Source organism: Balaenoptera physalus, assembly GCF_965194825.1.
Source record: "Balaenoptera physalus genome assembly, chromosome: 8".
Lineage (NCBI taxonomy): Eukaryota > Metazoa > Chordata > Mammalia > Artiodactyla > Balaenopteridae > Balaenoptera > Balaenoptera physalus.
In genome coordinates, this window is record NC_138887.1 from 6778885 (window position 1) to 6804184 (window position 25300).

The following is a 25300-nucleotide window of genomic DNA, read 5'->3' on the forward strand; positions in this document are numbered from 1 at the left end:
GCACGGGATCCCCCGATCCTTTTTGTGGACCCTCAAAAGAAATTTTATGTATGAATGAAGCAGGCATGAATTAATGAGAAGAATAAAAATGAACACTAAGTGATGGTCACACTGCCACAAACCTAACTCAAAGTGCTGTCGTGTTTCTTTGACCTCACCTGCATTTTCTAGTGAGGTAGAGGATGCGGTGACGGAGGAGAGATGAGAACCTGCCCCGCGCTGGTCCTGTTACCCAACCAAACTTGGGTCCACTGGCCCCAGTGCAGTAAAGCCAATCTACTGACATGAAGTTGTGAAGGAAAAGTGCAGCATTTATTGCAGGGCGCCAAAGCAAGGAGTCCAGGCAGCTAACGCTCAAAAGATCTGAGCTCCCCCCCCCCCCCGCCCCCTGCCCCCTGCCCCACTGGCTTTCAGGGAAAGGTTTTAAGATAGGGTGAGGCAAGGGGGCTGAGGGGTGTGTGGTCAGCTCGTGGACATTCTTCTGATTGGTTGGTGGTGAGGTAACCGGTAATCAACATCGTCAACCTTCTGGTTCCAACCAGTCTGGGTTGTGGGCAGCACGCGGTCAACTTCTTCCACCTAGTGGGGGCTTCAGTATCTGCAAAAAATAGCTCAAGGATATGGCTCCAAATAATATCTGTAGCCCTTGAGGAGGCAGTAAAGGGCCTTGACTTTGCTTAGTGGCTAAACTATTATTATTTTGTCTTGCTTGACTTCCTTTGTTTCTGCATTTTCTCACTTCTCTGATTAAATTTATTCTTTGGAACTCAGGGAAGGCCTAGGAGGCTAAAGTTTTTCTAAAGACAAGAGGCAGGCAGAGGACATGGTGGCAGGGGCGGGGTGTCTGCCCCGGGAGGGCCCCATAGGGTCCTGCTCCGTCATGGTCCTAGTTCTTTCCAGGCCCTGGCTGCCTGATGGAAGGGCCCCACCATGCCTCAACCTGCACCTGACTATGACTGACCTACCTGGAGGGAAACAGAGACACATGCCCGGCCCACAGCAGCTCACAGCTTCCTTCTCTGCTCTAGAGAACTCCCCCACTCCCTAAAATTCAGATCCACAGTCCCATAGCCCCTTAGAATTCCATGTTTTGGAATTGAGTCGTTCAGCTTTCAGAAAATATCGCATATACCCTTTATACTCTATAAACCCTACCACAGGATCCCGAGCAGAGTCTGGTAATCAAACGTGTTCATTTTTCTGCAGTGACGTCTGAAAAATCAGTTAAGTGGGTTATAGAAAGACTCTAAATAGCCTCATGGCAGTTCAGGTCAGATTTTGCTGCCAAATCAGTTACCAAAATCTTAAGGTGTTGGGGTCTGGACTGTGCACCTAAGGGCTTGTACACCTTATTTGGACACAAATACTTTTCATTTGTTATGTCCATTTTCATTTCTGTTCACATCACTGTTGCTTGTCTTACAGGCAGAAACTCTGACATCTCTCTGATGGGCAGAGCAGTTACCTGGTCCCACCCTGGGGAAACCTTCGGTCCTGGCCAAATACTCCTTGCCTTCAGCAGCTCTGTCTGCAGCCCTCCTCACTCCCCAACCACCCTGAATCTTCTGCAGTGTACAGGTCTCCTCGTTTCTCCACTTTGACTTCGCTAATGTGTTTACATCGGAAAAATGAACTCTAGTAAATGGAGGCCTCCCAGCTCTCCCGACTTCTAGTCTTTTTTTTTTTTTTTTGTCTTCAGTAACATCTCTGCTGTCATTTTTTTCCTCAGACTTGACCTTCAGGTGACTTTCTGATCCACCCCAGTTCCTTTAGCCTCCATATTCCAGGGGAGTTCAACCCACAGACAGTCGTGTTGATCTTGTTCCTTATTTTCTTTGGCTCCACGTGTCTTTGTTTTCTCTTCTTTCTCTGGGAATGTTCCTATTTAAACACGTCCTAGTTCCCAGTTTCCTTCATCCACTTGGTTGCCAGCCCCCAGCCTGGGGGCCCTGGATCCCGAAGGCCTACTAGGGAGCACGCTTCAACACTTTAGTCAACTGGGGGAGGCCCTACCTTGCCTGAATCAGGCTGTGCAGACCAAAGAGGCAGGTCCCTTTGTTCTGGCGCTAGGTCAGCTCAGTGTGGTGACCAGGTCCATCCACACTGATGAGGGAAGAGCAGGGAGACCCGGGCTCCACTGAAAGAAGCCTGAGGGGTCCCTGGTGTGGGAAGGTGGGGACGTTAGGATTCCACTTCCTGCTCTAGTGTGTGGTAGCCTATTTCAGCTTGACAGATCAGGGAAGGCCTCCCAGAGGTAACACAGGAGCAGAGACTGGATATGGGGGTGGGAGGGTGGGGGATGCAGCTGTGGAAGATCTGGAGAGAGGTGTTCCAGGCAGAGGGAACAAGAGGTGCTGGAGCTCTGAGGTGGGAGCCCAGAGAAAAAGAGAGGGAAGGAGGCATGGGTGAGGGTTGGATCCTGTAGGACCCTGTGGGTCAGGGGGAGGACTTTAGTCTTCGGTGTGATGGAATCCCTGGAGGGCTTTAAACAGAGAGGATGTAACCTAGGGATGTTTTTATGTTTATTTATTTATTTATTGGCTGCGCCGGGTCTTAGTTGTGGCACGCAGGATCTTTCTTAGTTGTGGCATGCAGGATCTAGTTCCCTGACGAGAGATCGAACCTGGGCCCCCCCTGCATTGGGAGCACGGAGTCTTAACCACTGGATCACCAGGGAAGTCCCTGATCCAGGGATGTTTTAAAAATGTCCCTCTGCAGACTTCCCTGGTGGCGCAGTGGTTAAGAATCCGCCTGCCAATGCAGGGGACACGGGTTCGAGCCCTGGTCCGGGAAGATCCCACATGCTGCGGAGCAACTAAGCCCACGCGCCACAACTACTGAGCCCACGAGCCACAACTACTGAGCCCACGTGCCACAACTACTGAAGTCCGTGCACCTAGAGCCCATGCTCTGCAACAAGAGAAGCCACCGCAATGAGAAGCCCGCGCACCACAACGAAGAGTAGCCCCTGCTCACTGCAACTAGAGAAAGCCCGCGCGCAGCAACGAAGACCCAACGCAGCCAAAAATAAATAAATAAATAAATAAATTTATTTAAAAATAAGAATGTCCCTCTGGCTGCTGTGTGTAGATCCTGTCCACGTCCCTCTCCCTCCCACTCCTGCTTTTCCCGAGTTCCTATTTCCTTTTGGCCATCTCCCTCTTGTTGGTTGTTCCTTGGTTTGAGAATGTGAGATGTCTCCACAGGTCATTCCTAGGACTCTTCTCTCTTCTCCTTAGCAAATTGCTCTGTCATTCACACAAGGCTGTATACTGTTCTTGCACGTGGATAGACTCAGATCTTCTTGACTTCTTGACACTCTCCTGGTGCGCTTGGATAGCAGATCTAGGGCATGACAGCAGGGCTCCAAATGGTCAGTGTCCTTCACACTCTGAGGGCAGCTGTGTCTTGAAGGCATCTGGGCCCAAGTGTGGAGGGACCATGCTGGTAAACATCTACCGGAGCCCACTGCCTAGAAGAATCAACAACGTTAAGAAAAAGAACTGCCACAGCAGTGTCCCCCAGGGTTTCCACCCATTCGAGCTGCTGTAACAAAACACCACAGCCTGGGCGGCTTACAAACAACTGAAATTCATTTCTCACAGTTCTAGAGGCTGGAAGTCCAAGACCAGGGCACTGGTAGATCTGGGACCTGGTGAGAGCCCACTTCCTGGTTCATAGATGGCCGTCACGTGTCCTCACATGGTGGAAGGGGCAAAGGAGCTCTCTGGGGGCCTCCTGTATAAGCACACTGATGCCATTCACGAGGGCTCCACCGTTATGACCTAATCGCCTCCCAAAGGCCCCACCTCCTAATGTCATTACCTTGGGGGTTAAGATTTCAACATAGGAGTTTTGAGGGGACACGATCATTCAGACCACAGCCATCAGTAGGAAAGAAGAGGTGTTTATTCAAAGTCTTCCTCCACAGAAGTGTCAATTAGCAAGGAAAGCATTTTCCTAAAAACCACCAGGATTACATCTCTCTGCTCCAGCCACACGCGGCCACATTACTACAGAGCTCGAGAAATGAAATCGTTGCTTTTCCTGCCCTAGAAAGAAAACTTACTTATGCTGCATGGTAAGTGGAATCCAGTAAACAAATCCTTCACATCTTGAGAGATTAAAAACCAACCAACCAACCAACCCAAACGTTCCTAGCTGAGTGCCTGTTATGATTTACACAGGGAGGAAGCGGTCAGTGGCAGGAAGGTGGGAGGGCTTCAGTCCTGGCCTCGGTCTGGGACGCAGGCCCTCAGGGAGGGAGTGGCCAGCGCGGTCTGCTTGTCACGTGAGGCTTGGCAACCAGGGGCAGCCACAAGTCGGTACGAGGTGGCTCACAGGAGGGGCAAAACCTCCTCCCTCAGGAGGAGCAGTGCTCTTCCCTGCCACCCCAACCACTTACAAAGGCCACAGGGGAGGCACGCGTGCTGCTCTGCTAGCTCTTGCTGTGAGGGCCTCCAGCTTCTCAAGTCTCGCCTGAGGCCTCAGCCTCGAAGACCCGGAGACGTGCGCGCATCAGCCAAGCTCCCTGCTGTAGACGGGCGGGCCCGCAGCAAGGAGTCGGCAGGAATTCCATGAGGCTCAAAGGCAACAGAAGACACAGGTGATGGGCTTTTTGCGGTTTAACTACAACTTTGCCGACATTTTTTTTTTAATTAATTAATTACTTAATTTATTTTTGGCTGTGTTGGGTCTCTGTTTCTGTGCGAGGGCTTTCTCTAGTTGCGGCGAGCGGGGGCCACTCTTCATCGCGGTGCGCGGGCCTCTCACTGTCGCGGCCTCTCTTGTTGCGGAGCACAGGCTCCAGACGCGCAGGCTCAGCAGCTGTGGCTCACGGGCCCAGCTGTTCTGCGGCATGTGGGATCCTCCCAGACCAGGGCTCGAACCCGTGTCCCCTGCATTGGCAGGCAGATTCTCAACCACTGCGCCACCAGGGGAGCCCTGCCGACGTTTTAAACCCAAAGATGTCGACAGGTTCTGTTAGTCCCTCCTGTTGCAGGATGAAGGCGTCCTGAGCCTGCACTGCTGGACATACACACACACACACACACACACACACACACACACACACACACACACACACAATGTGTGTGTGTGTGTGTGTGTATGTATTTGGCTACACCACGCGGCACACGGGATCTTAGTTCCCACACCGGGGACTGAACCCGTGCCCCCTGCAGTGGAAGTGCGGAGTCCTAAACCCTGGACCGCCAGGGGACTCCCACTGCTGGACATCTGACACGGAACTTGCAACCTTCCTCAGAAGGGTAGCCAGCCCTAAATCCCTTGCTGCTTCTGCCACCCTCAACGTTATGGCCCACGCCTCCGTCCACATCCTTGTCTCTGGGGCTGGTGGATCATTCTGCCCATTGAGCGCTGCTGGCCTTCTTGTGCCCTAGCCGGGCCGTTATTGCGCCCGAGAGCAAACTCTGAGGCCAGGCTGGGCCCAGGCCTAGTGGCACTTCTTTCCTTTCTTCACGTGGATAGAGGGCTAGATGCAGCTTTGTGCCTGTGTCCTTGCCCCTAAGAGGTCCCTGGTCCAGTGACGGTGCTTGTTTCCCTGGGGGCCTAGGCTGTGAAATGGTCTTACACACCAGCTTATATGACATGTGCCATCCACTTAGTATGAACATTTGTATTCATCCTGCCCCTCCTCTGCCTTCAATGATTCTCCAGAAAGGTCAGCCCTGTGATTCCATTTACCCTAGTGTCCTGGTGACCCCTGTGGCTCCCAGAAGGTAACAGGGCCCCAGTTTGGGAAGGGCCATGTGCGGGAGTATCCCCAGGTGCTGAGTCAGCTCCCAGAATATGCTGGAACCCAGCCTCTGCTGAAGGGCTCCCTTTGCCTGCAGGACCCTCTCCCCCATCCATCCATCCATCAGACCCTACCCTAGTCCCACCTCCTTCCTGAGGCCTGTGGTCTCCCAGTGAGTTCCCAGAAGGCAGCCGCATCATGTTTTTTTATAATTCTCCTCCTCTCCCCTCCCCTTCACACCTTGCCCTTGGCAAGTGCGCAATCGATGCTTGCATAGAGCCACCTAAAGTCATTAGAGAGTAATTACAGTGACCAGCCAGCAGTGATGGCCTTCCCCCTCCCCCACCCGTGACTAGGCCCTTGAGCTGTTGCGGTGATGGAGGTGGGCAGCAGGGGTGAGAGGCCGGCTCCAACGGGGCAGTTCTGTCATCACCTCCCAAAGGGGAGCCCAGCCAAGCCCCTGCATCCCGAGGGAAGCTCTGTGGCGGGGAGCTGGAGAGATCAAGTGGGCCTCTCTGAAGGGTGAGGATTGGGAGTCTGGGAGAAGTGGGGTGGAGATGGGATAAGAAGGAGACTTTTCTTTTAAGGAAAATCAAGAAGCCACTATTTGGTCTGATAGGGGGTTTGCAGCAGATTATCTATAGCTTTTTGGTTTTGTTTTTAATAAAATCTCTCTGGCAACAGAAGAGAAACCCCGGTGGTGGTCATGATGAGGCCAGCAGACGGGGCGGGGGAGAACACCAGACCTGAGGGGCGAGCGTTGCCTGCCTGCATGGCACCAGGCTGCTGTCTTGGGGGTGCTGGCGAGATAGGCTGGGACCTGGGACTCGGGACCCTTTCCTGGAGTGCTTGCACCTGGACAAACGTCTCCTCTCCTCAAGCAACAGAATGCAAAGAAACTGTAAGGGACTGAAAAGTAACTGCACGCATGCGCAGGTGGGGTCAGTTATGAGCAGTAAGATACAAAAAGGCCAAAACCTAACTGCCATTTCTGAGGTGCGTGGAGCAAAGGCGGGGTCCTGCACGTGATCCCTGCACACAGCACCGGCCAGGGGGTGGGCAGACCACCGAAGCCTCCTCTCCAGCCCGACCCAGCCGTCGGCTCCCACCCTCACCCCACTGAAGGGACCGGCTCGCTCGCCACCCCTCCAGGCCCACTCCGGCTCAGGGAGCGAGCGAGGGCACCTGTTACTTGTTCTCACTCCCCCTGCTGCCGCTCAAGTCCCGCTAAAGCCTTGCCGGAATTTCTTGTCTGGTCTCTTATCAATTTCTGTTGATTACATAGTCCAATGACCCAGGTTGGTAACACTGGTAAGCCATCCTCCATTTCCCAGAGGACCAGCTTTCATGGCTAGATCTAATCCTCATCCAGTCCTCACCCGGTGCGGCCAGGGAGGAAGCACGTGTCGCAGCGAGAAGAGCTGGAGGAACAGAGGCACGGGAGGGGCAGGCAGGCGAGGGCGGGAGGGACGGGTGGCCTAAGCTGCTCTCAAGGCTTTCTCTGCCTCTGCCAGGACAGGCCTCGGGCCAGGAGTTCTGCAGACCAGTCCCATAAGCACCTCTCTGGAACTTCAGGAGACTCTCTCCTGAATTTCAGAGACAGAAACCTGCCCGCCCTTGAGCATCTGCCGTCGGGTGGTGTGGGACCCCACGGTGCTGACACGTAGCTCAGCTGTGAGCTGCCAGGCCGTTGAACATTGGTGTTCTGGGTTTTCATCCCTTGTCGGGAGATTTTGACCCTTTGCCGTGTTCTTGGAACTCTTGGGTCTTCCCGTAGCCTGACAAAGGATCAAGATCTCGGCACCGTCCTGCAAACTGAGACACTTTTGGCCAGGGCTAAGTCGTTTGTTCATGTTGGATCAATGGCTTAAGATCATGCATCTCCATGGTATCTCTGGTCCACAGAGAAGAAAATGTATCACTCCCGCCGTTAGCTTTTCAGATCTGCTGTCCAGTTATTGACCTGGGACTCGCCTTGGAAACGTGATATGTGTACCTGGGGCTTACGCGGGAGCTGCCTGCACCACGGTGCATTTTAAAATAAGGTTTTCAGCCTAAGATGCCTGTCCTTCAGGCTGACCTGAGCCCTGGAAGGCATGAAAAACAAGTTTCCCATGGGGACAGAGTCCAGGGAACTTGCCAGGGACGGGCCTGCGGAGCAGCACAGAGGTGGCCTGTCCAAGGGCTCTGGCAGGCACAGAGCGCCACTCCAGTTAGCGAAGAGTGAACGGTAATTTATACAGGGGATCCCAAAGGGATAATTTTTTTTTTTAATAATTTTTTAAAATTTATTTTTATTTATTTATGGCTGTGTTGGGTCTTCGTTTCTGTGCGAGGGCTTTCTCTAGTTGTGGCAAACGGGGGCCACCCTTCATCGCGGTGTGCGGGCCTCTCACTATCGCGGCCTCTCTTGTTGCGGAGCACAGGCTCCAGACGCGCAGGCTCAGTAATTGTGGCTCACGGGCCCAGCTGCTCCGCGGCATGTGGGATCTTCCCAGACCAGGGCTCGAACCCGTGTCCCCTGCATTGGCAGGCAGATTCTCAACCACTGCGCCACCAGGGAAGCCCCCAAAGGGATAATTTTACTTTTTCTACTGCGTACCTCCAACAGGGCGAGCAGGCCTGGGGAAATGTCGACGGGACTGAGAAAATCCATCAGCTTGCTGGGAGTCGTAAGCCATTACCCCGGAAAGGCTGAAATACGGCACCCAGTGTCTCAACACCAACCTGGGCCTGGAGGTTTCTTCTCTGAGCCTCTGACTCGTCTCTGAAACGTGAATCTGCCTTCCTGTGCTTTGTTACGTGTGGTTCAAGGAGCACTGTGACCCCTGTCTGAAGTGGCAGAGCCGTGTGACGACAGTGTTCCCAGGGGACACCTAAACGTTTATCATTTTGTTTAGGTAGAGACTGAAGGGGTAGCAAAGAGACAAAAATTAAAAGGGCAACCGTCACCATGGTAACAGGCAGGGACCGGGGCCCATGGAACAGAGAAAGCAGCCTTGCTGTGGTAACAGAGGATCCTAAATGGGGAGCCCCATAAAGGAAATGCAGGCCAGGCTCAGACTGCTGCTTGCTCTGCCGAGGAAGTGGAGGTAACTAATCTCAGCACTCTCACTGGAAAGCAAGAGCAATGAAGCTGTGCTACAGCTCGGCAGTTTCTGGAGCAGAGGAGCCTCCCGTGGTCACCTATGGCTGACGCCCAGCTGCAAGGTCTGTAGGCTTCCTTCCAAACTCCACAGCAGATCTGAAAAGCTAACGGTGGGAGTGATACATTTTCTTCTCTGTGGACCAGAGATATCACGGAGATACATGATCTTAAGCAATTGATCCTGGACATTTGGTTGCAGCATTTTAGTGTTTCTCCACGCCCTGGTCCTACTCACCCAGACATTATTTTCATATGGCTGTTCTGGGAGTGGACCAGCTTTGAAACCACCTTAGGAAAGACCGGGCCAAATTTGACATTAGAGGTTTGAAGTCCCTCAGTTTTCCTCCCTCTCTTTGGAGGTTTAATTAGACGAACCCCTTTCCTACCCTTCTCCTCACTCACCTAATCTCAAACCTTTGAACTCTGAAGGCAAGTCTTAAAATGTGTTGCGGGCTTCCCTGGTGGCGCGGTGGTTGAGAGTCTGCCTGCCAATTCAGGGGACACGGGTTCGAGCCCTGGTCTGGGAAGATCCCACATGCCGCGGAGCAACTAGGCCCGTGAGCCACAATTACTGAGCCTGCGCGTCTGGAGCCTGTGCTCTGCAACAAGAGAGGCCGCGACAGTGAGAGGCCCGCGCACCGCGATGAAGAGTGGCCCCCGCTCGCCGCAACTAGAGAAAGCCCTCGCACAGAAACGAAGACCCGACACAGCCATAAATAAAATAAATAAATAAAAATAAAAAAATAAACAGGAGCTGTTGTTTAAAAACAAAAAACAAAAAACAACTTACTTCACAATATGAGGAGAGGAAGCTGTGTGTATGGGAGGCTTATCATCTATTACCAAATGATTTCTTCCAGGATGGGTCAAACTTCCAAAGCGTCTCAGGCACTAAGTATCTGCCTTATCCCCCAAGATCGCCTATAAAGAAGATCACACAGTCTTGCCAGATCCCCCTCAGAGTCAGAAAATTCTTGCCAAAACCTCAGTCTACTTTATCTTGTTCTCCTGTGGAAAGGAGATTTTAAAAAGACAGAAACACTCTTTTCTCTTGTAGAGGATAGGACTTTTTAGCACACACCTCTCCAACTCACAGGGCTTACTTCAGTCTTTTAATAAGAGGCGCTGTTTTCTCTTCGTCCTTGGGCAGTCAGGAATCCTGAAAATGCCCAAGAGACATACAGGACTACATCCTGTTTATTTTAAGAAAGATCATCAGCAGCTTATAATCTAATGAAGGAGGTAAGATGGAAGATTACTACTTTACAACACACTGCAGCATCTCTCAACAGGGAAAGGGGCGAGGGGGGTAGATTCAAGACCATGAAACACGCTTTTGCAACCAAACCCCTTGGAATAACAGTCATACTCAAGAGAGTTATTTTAGCATCTGCCCGCCTGTGCCCAGCACACCCCAGTCTCCCCTGCTAAAAGTTGGCAAGGTCTCTGGGATCCTAACCACGTTTAACCATGATTTAAAATACGGAGGCACCAGATGGCCTCTGGTGGCAATGCCCAGGAAGAGCTGTGGCTGAGAAGCCCAAAGGGGCCTCTTCCCACGGCTTCGATACAACGTGCACACACGGGGTAAAGGTCTGATTCTAACTGAGCCATCAAGATCAACCTCAGGGCAGTAAGACATATCACAAGCCCTGAGATCGGGGGCCCTGAGACAGACTCAAGACTTTTGCGCAAGTCTTGCTAAAACGTAAAGCCTTAGTTCACCCTGAGAAAACATCTCACAAACCCCAAATGAGGAACTTCTGACAATATAACTGATCAATGCCTCGCAAGAGCATCAAGGTCATGAAAGACCAGGGGAAACGGGGGCCCTGCTACAGGCTGCGGAGATGCAGGAGACAAGACAATAAATGCAGTGCGGGGTCCTAGAACACGAGGGTGACAGCAGTGAAAACTGGTAAAAAAGGAAGGCTGTCAGTTTAGTTCAGAGTATCGTGGCCAACACTGATTTCCTGGATTTGATACTTGTACTACAGTAACGTAAGATGTTGACTTCAGGGAAAGCTGGACAGGGATATATGGAAACTCTGTACTATGTTTGCAACTTTTCTCTAAGTCTAAAATTAATTCAAAATAAAAAGTTAAAAAAAAATAGGCTGACACATCTGGGTTCAAGTCCCACCCTCCACCATGAGCCATGCCATTTTCAGGAAATGACGTGCCCATTCAAAGCCTCAGTTTTCTCATTCACAACCAGAATTGACAATTTTATTTTAAAAATAAGAATAAAAATATATATTGGTGTATGAAGAAAAATCCTGGAGGAGTGTACACAGGGCTGTCAGCTGTGATATTCTCTGGGGATAAGTTTATAAGGAGACTGATTTCCATCTGTATATTAGTTAGTTCTCCAAATGTTCTAATTTTAAAATAACCAATTTTTATTGATTTTCCAATCAGAAGAATAAAAATATGTTAAAAGTGATGTGAATCACATACACATCACTGCTGTGTGACCACATCTGGCCTGCCGCCTCTCCTGTTGGCTCCGTCTTGGAATCCTCCAGAATCTGCCTCTTCTGCCTGCCCTCGTGCCACCTGCCCTGGCTTCACAACCAGCCCGGCCCCCGCTCAGCCTCTCCGCACCACAGCACGCCACAGACCCCATGCCATGGGCCACCCCTCTGGCATCTCCTCGCCCCCAAACACAGGCTTGTCCCCCAGTTCCCTGTGGGCCCTCCCATGCTCAGGGCGATCCCCCTGCCATCCGCCCTCACTGTCCTGCCCCACTTTCCTGCTCTGTGCTTCTCCCCTGCGTGGCCCAGCTCTCATACTGAATGTCTCCCACACAGGACTGAGAGTCTCATGAGGGCAGGACTCCTCTGGGTGCGGGAAGGAGGTGACTTGCCAGGGTCCCAGACCAGGGTCTCTCCACCTGCGGACATCCAGGGCCGTCCTACGCAATGCAGGGTACTGAGCAGCATTCCTGGCCTCCGCCCACTAGATACTAGAAGCCATCCTCTCCCCACCTCCCACCTCAGGTTTTAACTGCCACAAATATCCCAGGACATTGCCCAATGTCCCTGGGACAGGGGCTGAGAAGCCCTGTCCTAGAGGGAAAGGGACGGCAGAGAAGGGAACTGGAGCCCGAGACACGCCCCAACTCAGCCACCCTACAAGGAGCAGCCCTGAAACCACGGCTTCAGGAGGAAGCCCTCACCACACCGGCCCTTGCTCACAGGAGGAATGGATTCTGAAAGTCCAGAGTTTAATCCCTGGGAGGCCGGACCCATGGTGGTGGAGGAGTCCCAGGTGCAGCTTTCCGTACCAGTGACTTCATCACACGCTGTCCCTGTCCCGTCCTTACCTTTGGGGGCTTGAAAGGATAATCGGTAGGAAACTGGATGGTCAGGAAGAAAACACCTCCTTGGTAAGGACTGTCATTCTGGAGGATGAGACACCGAAAGCGGATTAGTGCATTCGTGAGAGCGTACAGCGCAACAAGCAAAGCGAGGGGTGCCCTCAGCATCTGCTATCTACCGGGCCCGTGATGGTGGCCTGCCAGTGGAACACTGCAAGACAAAAGAGAGACGGGAAAGTGAGGCTCCCTGACAAACACGTCTCTCCACCGAAAAGGAGCTGCTCTGCTCAGAGGGTGCCGTTCACGCAAGCCTGCCCTCACTTCTGACACCAAACGCCCCTGCAGGGCGTTCTGTAACTTGCCTAGACTCCAGACTCGTGAAAGGCTGTTGTACTCACGGCTCCAGTGTATCACAGGGAAAGGCTACCGATCAACATCGGCTGAGGGAAGAGCTCACGGGGACAGTCCAGGAGGGGTCCACGTGCAGAGCTTCCGCCGTCCTCCTCCTTGGCGTCCCGGCACTGACGTGTGACAGCACGCAGAACGCTGCCTGCAAGGTGCTCACCCCTGGCTCGGCGTGCAGCGCTTCTACGAGGGCTCCATCACGGAAGCGGGATGGATTAACGGACTACCCACGTGGCTGATCTAAAGCTCCAGCTCCTCCGGCACTGACCCAAAGCCTCCACCTTAAACCACGTGGCTGGTCTAGCTAGTGTGGCCAGCCCTCACCCTCACTCACATTGTTGGTGTGGGTCACAGCCTTTGGGTAAACAGACAGTCCTATCAGGCAGGACGTTTTAGAGATCGCCTCCCAGAGGCTAGGGACAGAGGCCAGCTCTTCTAAGGACAGAATTAAATTCCTCACTACCCAGCTGCCAGTAAACTGCAATTCAGTCTTCTCTTTGCATAGAATTAAGCCTTAGGTAGGCTTTAGCCACTTTCCACATTACTTTTATAAATCTTTCTCCTTAGTTCTTCACAGTTCACTCTGAAGTCCTCTCCAAAGGGTCCTTTCAGGAGCCAATCAATGCCCGTGGCCCTGGGGCTTCAATGCGGCCACCCTCCATCTGTGTCCTCTCACATATCCCCCAAGCGGTGCCCTGTGCTCCACGGACTAGGTGACAGAGCCGAGAGCAAGAACAAGGGGGTCTTCCCCTGTGCTCCCCTCCTGGGTCCCCACCTTAGGTGGTCAGGCCAGGCTCCCTCCTTAGTGGGTTAGAGCCTCCTCTTGCTACACATCATGCCTGCTGCCCTCTCTGGAGTCTCAGGCTACTTTCATTGCTGTACCCACTCCTAGGAAGGCTCCTGTGCACTCAGCAAGGCTGGGCTAAGAGTGGGCCAGTGACTCATTTCCAAAGCTCCCAGGACAGTTTACTCCAGTCTTTGTGGAAAGCACCTATCTGCCCCCCGCCCCCCGCCGAGTGGGCTGCTGAGAGCATCTGAGGGGGCTGTTATTCTCCAGGGAATTCTGTCTTCCGGCTCCATGATGAGTGTGGAATTATTAGCCCAAGGTTTCAGACCTGGTCCTGTACCGGGTTTCCTGCCGCCTGTTCAAATGTCTCAGAGATTCTACCCTTGACAGCAGGATAGGAAACTGCCAAGGCATGGGGGGGGGGGGGCAAGTGAAGGGACCAAAGGAGAGGTTTCCCAAACCCCTAGAGGTATCCAAAGACAGAGTAGCCCGTGACCTTTTTTAAACGTTTCAAGAAATGCTACTGAAGAGAACACCTTTACCTACAATAAGGCTGTCTGAGCTAATGGATTTTTCTTTTGACTGCCTTTATTCCAACTCATGCTAATCATTAGCTGGTAGGTACACATTTGCCTAATCATAATATAGAATAGAATTCCTTATTAAATAAGTGGTTTTGATAATTAACATATTAGAGAATAGGAGCCCATGGGGAGGAGTAGCTAATATGAGTGGCTCCTTCTGGCAAACAGGTTGGGACCCTTTGGTCCCATTCACTTTAACCCCTGAGGTCTGCTGAGGGGCTGAGCAGGGCTTGGGGGCACAGTCAGAAGAGAAGGCCCCAAAAGAGAGAGGAAGAGAAAGGAACTTGCAGAGGGTTGCTGGCAAGGGGCTACTTGCCCACAGGGCAGGCATGAAATGGCCCCCAAAGGTTAGCTAGTTTCCAAGGCTTTACAAACCTCATCAAAACTCAGGTACTGGGGCTTCCCTGGTGGCGCAGTGGTTAAGAATCCGCCTGCCAATGCAGGGGACATGGGTTCGAGCCCTGGTCTGGGAAGATCCCACATGCCGCGGAGCAACTAGGCCCGTGAGCCACAACTACTGAGCCTGCGCGTCTGGAGCCTGTGCTCCGCAACAAGAGAGGCCGCGACAGTGAGAGGCCCGCGCACCGCGATGAAGAGTGGCCCCTGCTTGCCGCAACTAGAGAAAGCCCTCGCACAGAAACGAAGACCCAACACAGCCAAAAATAAATAAATAAATAATTTTTTAAAAAAACCAAAAAAACCCTCAGGTACTGAGTACGGAGGGCAGCTAGCCTCTCGGATGAGGATAGCCACCTTCCAGCACAGGGCGGCAGGGAAGGGTGAGAGTGCGTGTGGTGCAGAGAAGCAACGAGGGGCACCTTTAGAAAGCTGTGCCTGCGTCAGTACCAGTCCAAGCTTACCAGTGACCCTAGCTTACATTATCTCAAGCAACAGGTAAGAGGGGAAAATACGTTAGCAAGATGTGGGACGCTTGGAAGGACAACACAGATCGGGTAACAATCACGTGAAGCCACCCTTGTTCATTAACTCTGCATATACAATGGGAATCATTTCTGTTTTGCTCTAAAAAAAATTTATTTAAACTCTCGCATAAAGCTTTCGGAATCTGCCATTTTCAGTGGCTCTGTCTGCCCACCTTCAGCTCCTCTAAGCCTTAGCCCACAGGACATGCAGGAACACACACACATGACACCACTTCCTCTTTTATTCCAGCTCTGTGAAATTCTTCTTTCTTGTACTTTAACATAATAAAAAAAGTTTTAAAACATGCAGCATAAAATATGTCACTTTAGCCATTTTTTAAAAATTAATTAATTTATTTATTTATTTATTTTTGGCTGTGTTGGGTCTTCATTTCCGTGCAAGGGCTTTCTCTAGTTGTGGCAAGTGGGGGCCACTCTTCATCGCGATGCGCGGGCCTCTCACTGTCACGGCCTCTCTTGTTGCGGAGCACGGGCTCCAGACGCGCAGGCTCAGTAGTTGTGGCTCACGGGCCTACTTGCTCTGCGGCACGTGGGATCTTCCCAGACCAGGGCTCGAACCTGTGTCCTCTGCATTAGCAGGCAGATTCTCAACCACTGCACCACCAGGGAAGCCCCATTTTAGCCATTTTTAAGTGTACAAGTCAGTGGCATTAAGTGCATTCACAATGTTGTGCAACCACCATTATCCATTTCTAAAACTTTTTCATCACTCCAAACAGAATTTCTGTACCACGAAATAATTCCCCATTTCTACCTCCCCTCGGCTTCTAGGAACCTCTACTCTACTTTCTGTCTCTATGAATTTGCCTTGTCTAGTTAGTTCATGTAAATGGAATCATCCAATATCTGCCCTTTTCTTTCTGGCTTATTTCACATGGCATGTTTTCAGGTGCATCCACATCGTAGCATGTGTCAGAACTTCACCCCTTTTTACGGCTAAATAATATGCTGTTGTATATATATACCACACTGTGCTTATTCATTTATCTGTTGATGGGCACTTGGGCACCTCTGGGGGATTGTAAATAATGGTGCAATGAACATTGGTGTACAAGTTCTGCTTGAGTCCGTGTTTTTAATTCTTCAGTGTCCTTGAAGGGCACATCACCCTTCTTTTATGCAGTCTTTCCCTTCCCGGCCTACTTTTCCTTCAGCTGCAGCTACTGCAGCCTCACAGTAAAGGATGAGTGTGCCCCAGAGCCTAAGACGCTCAGAAAGTGGAGGTGAAGTGGGAGCGCAGAGTACAGATTCGGAACACCCAGGTGCTGGGCAGCTTGGCCTATGGCCAGTCGGCTATAGAGGGTGGCAGAGGGCTGGCTAGCGCTGCTCCTTCCGTCTCCCCTGGGGAAGAGCAGAAGTGGGAGAAAAGAACTGCCCCTCCCCTTCGCAGAGGCCAGGAGCCACCCCCCCGCCCCTCACCAACCCCCAGAGCTCTGCCCCCTCGTGCAGCAGCAGCAGGCCCTCCATGATTAGCTTCATGACCATTTTTATACCAACACCCCAAGTTGTAGTTGGTCAGAGGCACTTTGCAGAAGCCAATGTGCCTCAGGACAACATGGCTTTCTTGTGCCCCAGCGGAGGGAGATGGTGATTTCTGGCAGCATCTTGACCAGGTGGGCTATAAACTCAAGGCGTCTAATGAAAAAGCAATTCACAACCAAATGAAGGGAAAACGACGAGAGGTTTTCTTAAACAAACAACCAAACAAACCCGAGGGGCTGATAAATTTGGGGGTCTTGACTGCAAGGCTCCTGGGTTCTGGAGCCCTGAAAGGTACTTACGATCATCTCCCACAGGTCCTGCGGAGCACTGGGCAGGAGGGTCCCTCTGCAGGTCGGTTAATTCCTGAAACACAAGACAGTGAGCTCAGAGCTGGTGTGTGAACTGGGGATGCTGCTCTAACCCCACACCTCTTGGCCAGAAGTGTGTTCTCCTGGTGGGAGGGGCTCCCGGACCTCAGGAGTGGGTTGGCCCGGCTAAGGAAAACAAGTGATCTGCAATACCCTTGAAAACAAGGGTCTACTCGTGGCTGTGAAGATACGTGGGCAGAAGGTATTATCATTTCCATTTAATAAGTTAGAAAATTGAGATGTAAAGAGGTTAAATTACTTACCCAAGGTCATAGAGCTGGAAGAGGGCAGGGCCCCATCACCCACTCAGGTGGAGAAAGGCAGGGGCTGGGTTTTAGCTCTGGGCTCCTGAATGGAAGCACTTAGCCCAGCGGAGGTGCCCAGTTAAGGACAGGGCTCCTGTATTTCAATCTCTGTACCTCCCCTACTGCCCTACACACCTCTGGTTGTATGGGAGTCCTAAGACTCCAAGTGGGAGATGAAGCACATGCGAATCAGTCTAGCACAGCTATCCCATGTACCAACGGGGGAGACAGGAATTACATCATAACTAGATTCCCTTAATGGGATACCAACTTGTAGACACAATCCCCAAAAGTTATCCTAGCCCAGCATGAGCCTCAAGGCCTAAGAGTCTGGGCAGTGACTCAAACTCTAGCTTGCATGTACTAGGATGTTTCCTAATACTCCGCACTCTCCCCAGATTCCAGATCTGGGTAAACTTCTTGGGGTTTCCAGAGAGGTTCTGAAGAGAAGGAAGGAGGCACAAGTAATGGTCCATCAGGTGGCAGGGAAACTCTTCAGGGGATGGCAAACCCCAGGGTCTGGGGCACGCACGTGGAGTTTAAACCTGGACGATCACATTCTTCCTTACCTGAACTATGCCTGAAACTGAGCTCATCCACAAAGGCCCTCCTGATCCCACCGTATCATCTCCGGGCATGCTAATCATTCTAGTAACCCCCACCTCTCTGGCCATCCGGTACTTATCCCACATACGCACAAATATAACTGGCCACGGTGGGAATAATTATATCACAGAAGCCAGCAAGTGTTACAAATCAGGGCCATGTTTCATCCCAGAGGGTTGGTTTTTAAACACCTACCAGTATACCACCGGTCAGTTCTTAGCTAGTATCTGATGTATCTAAATAGGTTGCACTTGGTAAGCACTCAGTACTCAGCATTACTAGTTGTCGCAACAGAAATGAGCTTGGGGAACAACTAAGGTCATGTGAGCGGACCAGAGGACATGCTCAAAAATGCAGTATGGCTCCAGGAACCTCCTCAGAACAGTTCCTTTCCTGCTTCCCTCTGCTTTGTGTCCTGCACACCTCCACTACCACTCTGTAGGGGACTGTTTATACCCTCTGCACTAAGGCGAATCCCAGAGAGACCAGATGAGCAGTCAGGGGCAGGAAAAGCTAGCAGTACTGGCCAATTCCCCCCCAACTCACCAGGTTTCTCCACACCTGCAGGCATTCGCATGGGCTGTTCCCTGTCCCTAGAGCGCATATACCTCATAAAAGGTGTGCTGAATGGTTACTAACAGTTGATGATTCCTGAAAGCCCAGAAGTGGGTCTCAACTGGCAGATTCCAACTAGCACCAAGGAGTTTCAAATGCTAACAGGCATTTCAAGGAAGAACAGTGTGATGTGAAAGAAACTAGTTCACTAATATATCGCATTCCTGTGTTTTCCCAATAGCGGCTAGAAGACCCAGGTCTGAGTCCCAGCTCTGTCACTGGGAAAATAACTTTGACCTCTTTGGGCCTCAGTATAATTAACTGTTCAGTTGTAATTATAACACGTGCCTGCCAACCGGCCAGCACTAATGTTTGGCTATAATTTTGTAATGTGTGTAACGTACACAAGTATACCCAGTAAAGAGTCAAGGATAACAGGGCATAGAGGATGCAGTCATTAGTATTACAAAAAGAATGAGGAATGGATAGAGATCTCTAGTACTGGAAGAATACAGAAGAAACTAATAACACTGATGACACCCTGGGAGAAAAACTGGGTGGCTGGGGACAGGAGTGGATGGGAGACTTTCTCCTGTAGACCCTTCTGTATTTTTTGAATTTTGAATCATGGGAATTTATTACCTATTCAATAAACACATAAATAATATATTTTATAAATTGTAAAGGACTAGGCAGGTTAAAATTGTGTAATAATTATTGTTATGAATAACATTGATGATAAAAGTGAGTCCTGAAAAGGGAAAAGAAGGTTAAAGCATAGCAGATTACCAGAGGAAAATAGTTAAGCAAACCATTACACTTTAAATAGTTACACACTCAATTCTGTTACTGTGTTTCACTGAATCCAAGATCTCATTCAAGGTACCACCATCTTATATACAACTAAGAAAGAAAACACACTGGCAATTAAACTAAGACCAAATGCATTCTTTTTTTTTTTCTATTCTTAATTGGACAGTCTTTTATTGTTGAGTTGTAAGAATTTTTACATATTCTGGATACATGTCCCTTTTCAGATATTTGACAAACATATATTTTCCTTCATTCTGTGGGTTGTGTTCTTGCTATCTTTAAAAATATCTTTTTTAATTGAAGTATAGTTGATTTACAATGTTGTGTTAGTTTTGGGTTACACCAAAGTGATTCACTTATACATATATATATTTTTTCTTTTTCAGATTCTTTTCCATTATATGTTATTACAAGATATTGAATATAGTTCTCTGTGCTACACAATAGGTCCTTGTTTATTTTATAGTATGTATCTGTTAAACCCAAACTCCTAATTTACCGCCCCCCAACCCTTTCCCCTTTGGTTACCATAAGTTTGTTTTCTATGTCTATGAATCTATTTCTGTTTGGTAAATAAGTTCATTTGTCTCATTTTTTAAAAATTCCACACACAAGTGATATCATATGATATTCTTTACACTTAAAACTTTTAATTTAAAACTCAGCTTTAAGCTCACTTGGGCACATGCTTTTGTTTTTCAATCACTCAAGCATACCACACACACACACAAAAGGAAAAACAAGTGAAATAAATAAATTGGTTCTCCCTGTTTAGAGTCCAATACTAACCCTGGGTCACGGATGTCCTCACGATCATCCTCTGTGCCTTCCAGGCAATGATGATGTGGCAATTCTTAAACAGTCCTCCACTATACTGTTTCTGGAGTTTTCTTCCAAGCCACTGATACCCATTCCGCAAAGGCCCACAATACACAATCTCTTTGCACAAACCTCGGTGAATAAAGGTGACCCAGCCTCACCGACCTGAGGGTAGGTGGAACCTTCCTTTCTGTGGTCTATGAAGCATCTGGCTAGCTTGGCGTGGAAACAAAGAACTGCAGTCCTTTCTCCAGCAACATTTATTCCATTGATATGAAGCTTAATTCCCACTGTTCTGCTTCTGAGCCTGTGTCCACAAACGCTTTTATTTTCAGCATTAAGTCACAGTATCTTTTTTTTTTTTAACATCTTTATTGGAGTATAATTGCTTTACAATGGTGTGTTAGTTTGTGCTTTATAACAAAGTGAATCAGCTATACATATACATATATCCCCATATCTCCTCCCTCCTGTGTCTCCCCCCCACAGTATCTTCTTGAAGACATTTTTAAAGCAATTACTCAACACACCAACAATGCACTTAACCTCAACATACACTGCTGGGACATGGCTTTCACATACAGATGGTGACAACCAAGTTACAACTGCTGCCGGGCTGACAGCGATTTTAAGCAGCATCCCAATTTCAGAGATGTGAAAATGTAAAAAATAGTTCATCTTAAGAGTAGATGAAATATGGTATTACCTATACTTCCCTGATTTTCCAAGTTCTCTCTGAAGAACAACTAACATTCATAGTCAGAAAAAGAGTTAACTTTTTTTGAAAAGCTAAATCAAGTATTATGCAATCATTAAAAATTATCGTTTCTAAAGACTACAGGAGTAAAAGTCATGAAACAACATTAAGGTAAAAAGAGGGGGAAAAGGCAGAATATAAAACTTGATGTACCACGTGACTATGATAATCCGAAGCATATACATTCACAGTGAAGAGACTGGAATGCAATCTTATCAAAACGTTAACCGTAATCATCTCGTGGGGCTACAGATGACTTTTTAAAAGATTGCATTTTGGGGTATTTTCCAAATTTTCTCTAAAGGATACATATTGCTTTAAAATGCAAAAAATAATCATTGATGTAAACATAAATGTAATACTGCCACATAAATCCCTGTCCCTGTTGAAGACATTTAGAAACGTTACACTGACACATATTCAGATTTTTACATGTGAATTCTTGTTTAATTGAAGGAAATACTTTATCAATAAACTGAAAGTTCATGTACAAATAGTCAACTCTTTGGAAAAAACTTTTTTAAAAAGTATGAAGTTGGTTGGCACGGGCTGTGGGTTGGGAGCTAAGGGGACAGCTAGTGCAAGGCCGTCTCCTGAGCAGGCCTCATACTGCTGGCTCCCACTCCTCTTCCTCTGTCCTGAAGAGCTCCTGTTCAGCTCCAGTCCCTCAGGAGAGGCACACTCACCTTCAGCTCCAGGTCTGAGAGTAGCTGCACCCCTTACCATCCACCGGTTCAAGAATGAGCATGTGAAATGATTCATAACAAGGGGTAAAGGAAAAAAAAAAAAAAAGATTTGCTGGGCTTTCTGAGAACTTCTGGAAGCCAACGCCTCCTTGTCTCCCAGGGTATGTCCAGTGGGCTCTGGGGCCCAGAGCTACTCAGTCCAGAGAATTTCACAAAAACAGAGCAGGAGCTCCAAAATCACTTCCAAAGCTCTATGGACCTCCAATTCTGTGAGCAAGGGTGGCTGGGTCTCTTGTTACTTGCAGCCAGGGCTTCCTAACTCATCCCAGTGATGTCTTCTGACCACTGTGGGCTGTTTCTTCCAGGTCTTGATACAGAATTTGCAGGGTCCTCGTGCAAAATGAAAATGCGGGGTTTCTTCGTCAAAACTATTGAGAATTTCAAGACGGTGACTGCACAGCATTAAACCAAGGGCAGGGCCTGTCATAGCAAGGGGCCCTGTGAGACCTTATGAGTCACATACTGGTGAAACCAGCTCTGGTTATTTCCTGTATTGGTTCCTACCAAGGAAAGTTCTCCCTGGCCTTGTGGCCTCAATTACCTTACATCTACGGTTCCCATGTCATCCTCAAGGTCCAAACTTGTCACTCCTAGTTCTCCTTTTTGTAAATCTTACCAGCCTACATGCTCACACATGTAAGTTCAAACCTACCCTCCTTATCTCCCGCACCCTGCTCCCTGCCCTCAAAATGTCTGATTCCCCAACATAGGCAATAATACTACCATCCACCCAGTAACCCCTCTTGTGCACCTCCCTCTCTCACTTTCACCACATACTCTTTTTCAAGTCCTGTCAATTCTACCCTTCCACATCATCCAAGTACAGTTCTTGCCTCGGTATCCATTCCACGGTCATTCACTTGGATGAAGCCTTTGTTGGACTTTCACAATACCCTCCACTCTCCCTTTGTTCCAGTGTCTGGCCCACTCCAGGCCACATCAGAGCCAGAGGCTCTTTTTACAACACAGATCTGAGCATGTCATTCACCTGTCTCAAAGTCCTAGGATGACAGATGACCTCTTTCAGAGAATAATTTGCCAAAAACATTCCTCTTTGGAGAGCTGTTTATTAAAAAGGAGCCATACCCTTAGAGGTCCTGCAATCTCACCTCTGGCAATCAAGCCTAAGCTCACCACACAATGATGCTTATTACAGCATTATTTACTTTATATAAAATTTAGAATATCAGGGGCAGTTAACTCATACTGAGCACTTGATATACGCCAAGCATGTACTAAACATGTATCATCTAAGTCTCAAAAGAACACCTGTAAAAACATGTGGACACGGAGGCTGGGAATGATTAAGTGCCTTGCCCTCTGACATCCACGTCCAGTGTTTATTCACTACAGGTAGTGATTAAATAAGTTACTGGTAACGTACTTACGGAATGCTAATGTTAAAAATTACAGTTATGAATACTATTTCACAACATGACAAATACCCACGTTTAATGCTATATGAAAAAGCGGGATACAAAATATAGCATAATTTATTTTAAGTGTAGGTAAAAGATTGGTAGTAGATATGCTAGAATGTCAACAAACAGAACTGAAATATGGCAGAACTGAAAATACCTTTTCTTTCTTCTACTGTTGGGCATTTTCCAAATTCTAGTTAATATATTAAACGCCTGCAAGGACTCCCAATTACTTACAGGATAAAAAAGTTATCCCAGCACTGCCCCTAAGGCCCACCCCAGTCCTGCCCACGCACTCCCATCCCCTGCTCCAGCAGCGCTTAAACCCCAGTCATCCCGTCCCCGCCCCAAGCCCAACCACGTCGTCTCTCCCCGGCCACGAATGCCCTTGTCCCTTTTCTGCACCTGCATAGATCCTACTCATCTCTTAGGGCCCAGCTCCAACCTCGACTCCTCTGCTCAGCCCTCCGGACCCCCCCACAAGGGCATGCCGTCCTTCCTCTGGGGCCCGCCGCCGTCACTCTGCCCAGGCGGCCCGCGCACATGGGCCAAAGCGTGGGGAGTCCGCAGCCAGTTCCAAGTGCCGGGGCGAGACGCTCCGTTCGCCCCGCCCCGCCCCGCGCTAGCCCCACGTGACCTCTCCCCGCCCCGCGTGTAGCGCGGTACCCTTTTAAGGCCGCGCGGGGGTTGGTTCTGCTTTCCCCACTGGCAGGTGTGACCGTGCTCTGTACCTTCTCAGCCGCCGTTCACTTGGCGGCCGCGCCACCCCCGCTCGCGAATTGACGCTTGGGACTAGCAAGGAGCCCGAGGGCGGGAGGACTTCTTATCTTCTGGATCCGCTTCAGCGCCATCCTGCCCCGGCTGCTGGGGACAGGGGCGTCCGGCCCGGGGCTGCCAGAGGCGGCCCCCGGCCGGCTCGGCCGCCGCGCTGGGCTTCAATCTGGGAACGGTTGCCTGCGCGTGCGCGCCGCGGGGCACTATGGGGCGGCGTTCCGCTTGTGGCGCGTCTCGGCGCGTCCCGGCGCCGGCGAGCGGAGCCGGCCCTGGCGACCCGGAGCGGCCGCGCCGCCGGTTGCCTCTTCCCTGGTCTCTGCCGACCCGCGACCCAACCTCCCGGGTCAGTGAGGGTCTAGGGAGGCTGGCGGAGAGAGGGGCGCTCGTTGGTTTAACAGGGACCCGCCGAGCACCCAGGAGGTACCGCGGCCATGCCCTCTGACCCACCCCCCCGCCGTGTTCCATCCCAGGCTGTCACATACTCCTGACAGTAGTGGTTCTGCTTTGAACTTAATTCTGTAAGTATTCATCCGCTTTCATGTGTTATGTGTCAAATATGTTACAGCTCTTTCCATAGAAATACACGTAGTAGAGCTTTATATGCAGTGGACCTGGAGACGCGCATTTTCAGTAATGCTTTAGTTGATTTTGATGCACTGCCAAGGGTGAGAACCACGGCCTTAAACTGTACATATCCAAACTTAACTGTCTTCTTCCCCCTTTTCCCAAGACCTGATAGGCATCTAGGTCAGAGTTTTTGGGCTAGGAGCTATCAGTGTGTCAAAGTCAGTTTAATGGGTTGCAACCAATATATATATTTTTTAATGAAATAAAATAGAATGCAAAATCTCAGTGCATTTCGCATAATAAAGGTGAGAATTGTGAAAGTTCTGTTGTGTGTGTTTGTGTGTGTGTGTGTGTAGATGATAATATTTATCCTCCAAATTTGGGCGCTTTTGAGACTGAAAGGGGTTGCAACTCTAGGACCAAAGGTGTAATCTGCGCCTGTCTCTGACCAACCAGGACATATGGTCATCTGCATGTGAGTACGCGGAATATAAAATGTATCTCGGACATTTCCATGGTCCCCGGCCATGTCTTTGTCCAGCAGTCTTCAAGGATGCCCCGTGGCCTGCATGGGTTGCATCCCGTGACATGGAAGGCCCTTCAAAATCCGGTGTCATCCAGTCTGGCTTACTATCGGGGGTTTACATCACTGCTGCCTTGACGTTCCTTTACTCCTGGTTGCCGTCTAGAAAACTTCCTCTCTCTTTTTCCCCTAAAGCACAGCCATCACTCACCTTGTAAAGCCAGTTCAAGCCATCGCCCGCTGAATGGCCCTGGTTGGGCACCACCTCCCCTTGGTGTAGCATGGCAACACAAATTCCTGTTAGTCCGTGAGTCATCCATCCCCACATTGTTTACATGGCTCTCCCCTCATAGAACAGATGATCCTCAGTTTTTATGAATGTTTATAAGTTTGTGTGAGACTGTAAACTTCAGTGACAGTGATGGTTAGCCCTGGATGGTGAATATACTAATAATGTTAATTTCTAAAATTTCCAGAGGATTTGCATCACTTGTATAATCTAGAAAAAAGAAACAGAATTGTGTTGAATAGCAAATGAAACATTCCATTTCTACTTCCTTTTGGTAGTCTAGAACGTAGTCTTCTAAACTTTTTACATAGATTTTTATAGTTTTTT

General features: G+C 49.6%; 2 protein-coding genes across 9 annotated transcripts in view; one reads left to right on the top strand and one right to left on the bottom strand.

Moving 5' to 3' along the window:
* Positions 1-404: 404 nt before the first annotated feature.
* LOC309665356 (ubiquitin-conjugating enzyme E2 D4-like) lies at positions 405-24059 on the bottom strand (the record flags this gene model as incomplete). 7 transcript variants are annotated; one of them, XM_082471606.1, is made up of 6 exons in its annotated part: positions 3360-3472; positions 9697-9827; positions 12235-12312; positions 12408-12439; positions 16730-16793; positions 23648-23765. In XM_082471606.1, the coding sequence occupies 5 exons, from the start codon at positions 23669-23671 to the stop codon at positions 9798-9800; spliced, it is 228 nt and encodes a 75-aa protein (XP_082327732.1). In that variant the 3' UTR covers positions 3360-3472; positions 9697-9797. The 7 variants fall into 7 exon arrangements, with proteins under 7 accessions (XP_082327731.1, XP_082327728.1, XP_082327726.1 ...); XM_082471605.1 differs by lacking the exon at positions 9697-9827 and having other exon boundaries at positions 405-3472; XM_082471603.1 differs by lacking the exons at positions 3360-3472; positions 16730-16793 and adding an exon at positions 3482-4583 and having other exon boundaries at positions 23648-24059.
* LOC309665343 (up-regulator of cell proliferation) overlaps positions 23990-25300 on the top strand; it is a 102764-nt gene continuing 101453 nt past the window's right edge. Inside the window, exon 1 of one of the 2 annotated variants that reach the window (XM_082471543.1) lies at positions 23990-24112. The gene's annotated coding sequence lies outside the window, so the exon portion shown is untranslated. The remainder of the gene's footprint in view (positions 24113-25300) is intronic. The other variant, XM_082471545.1, reaches the window with a different exon arrangement.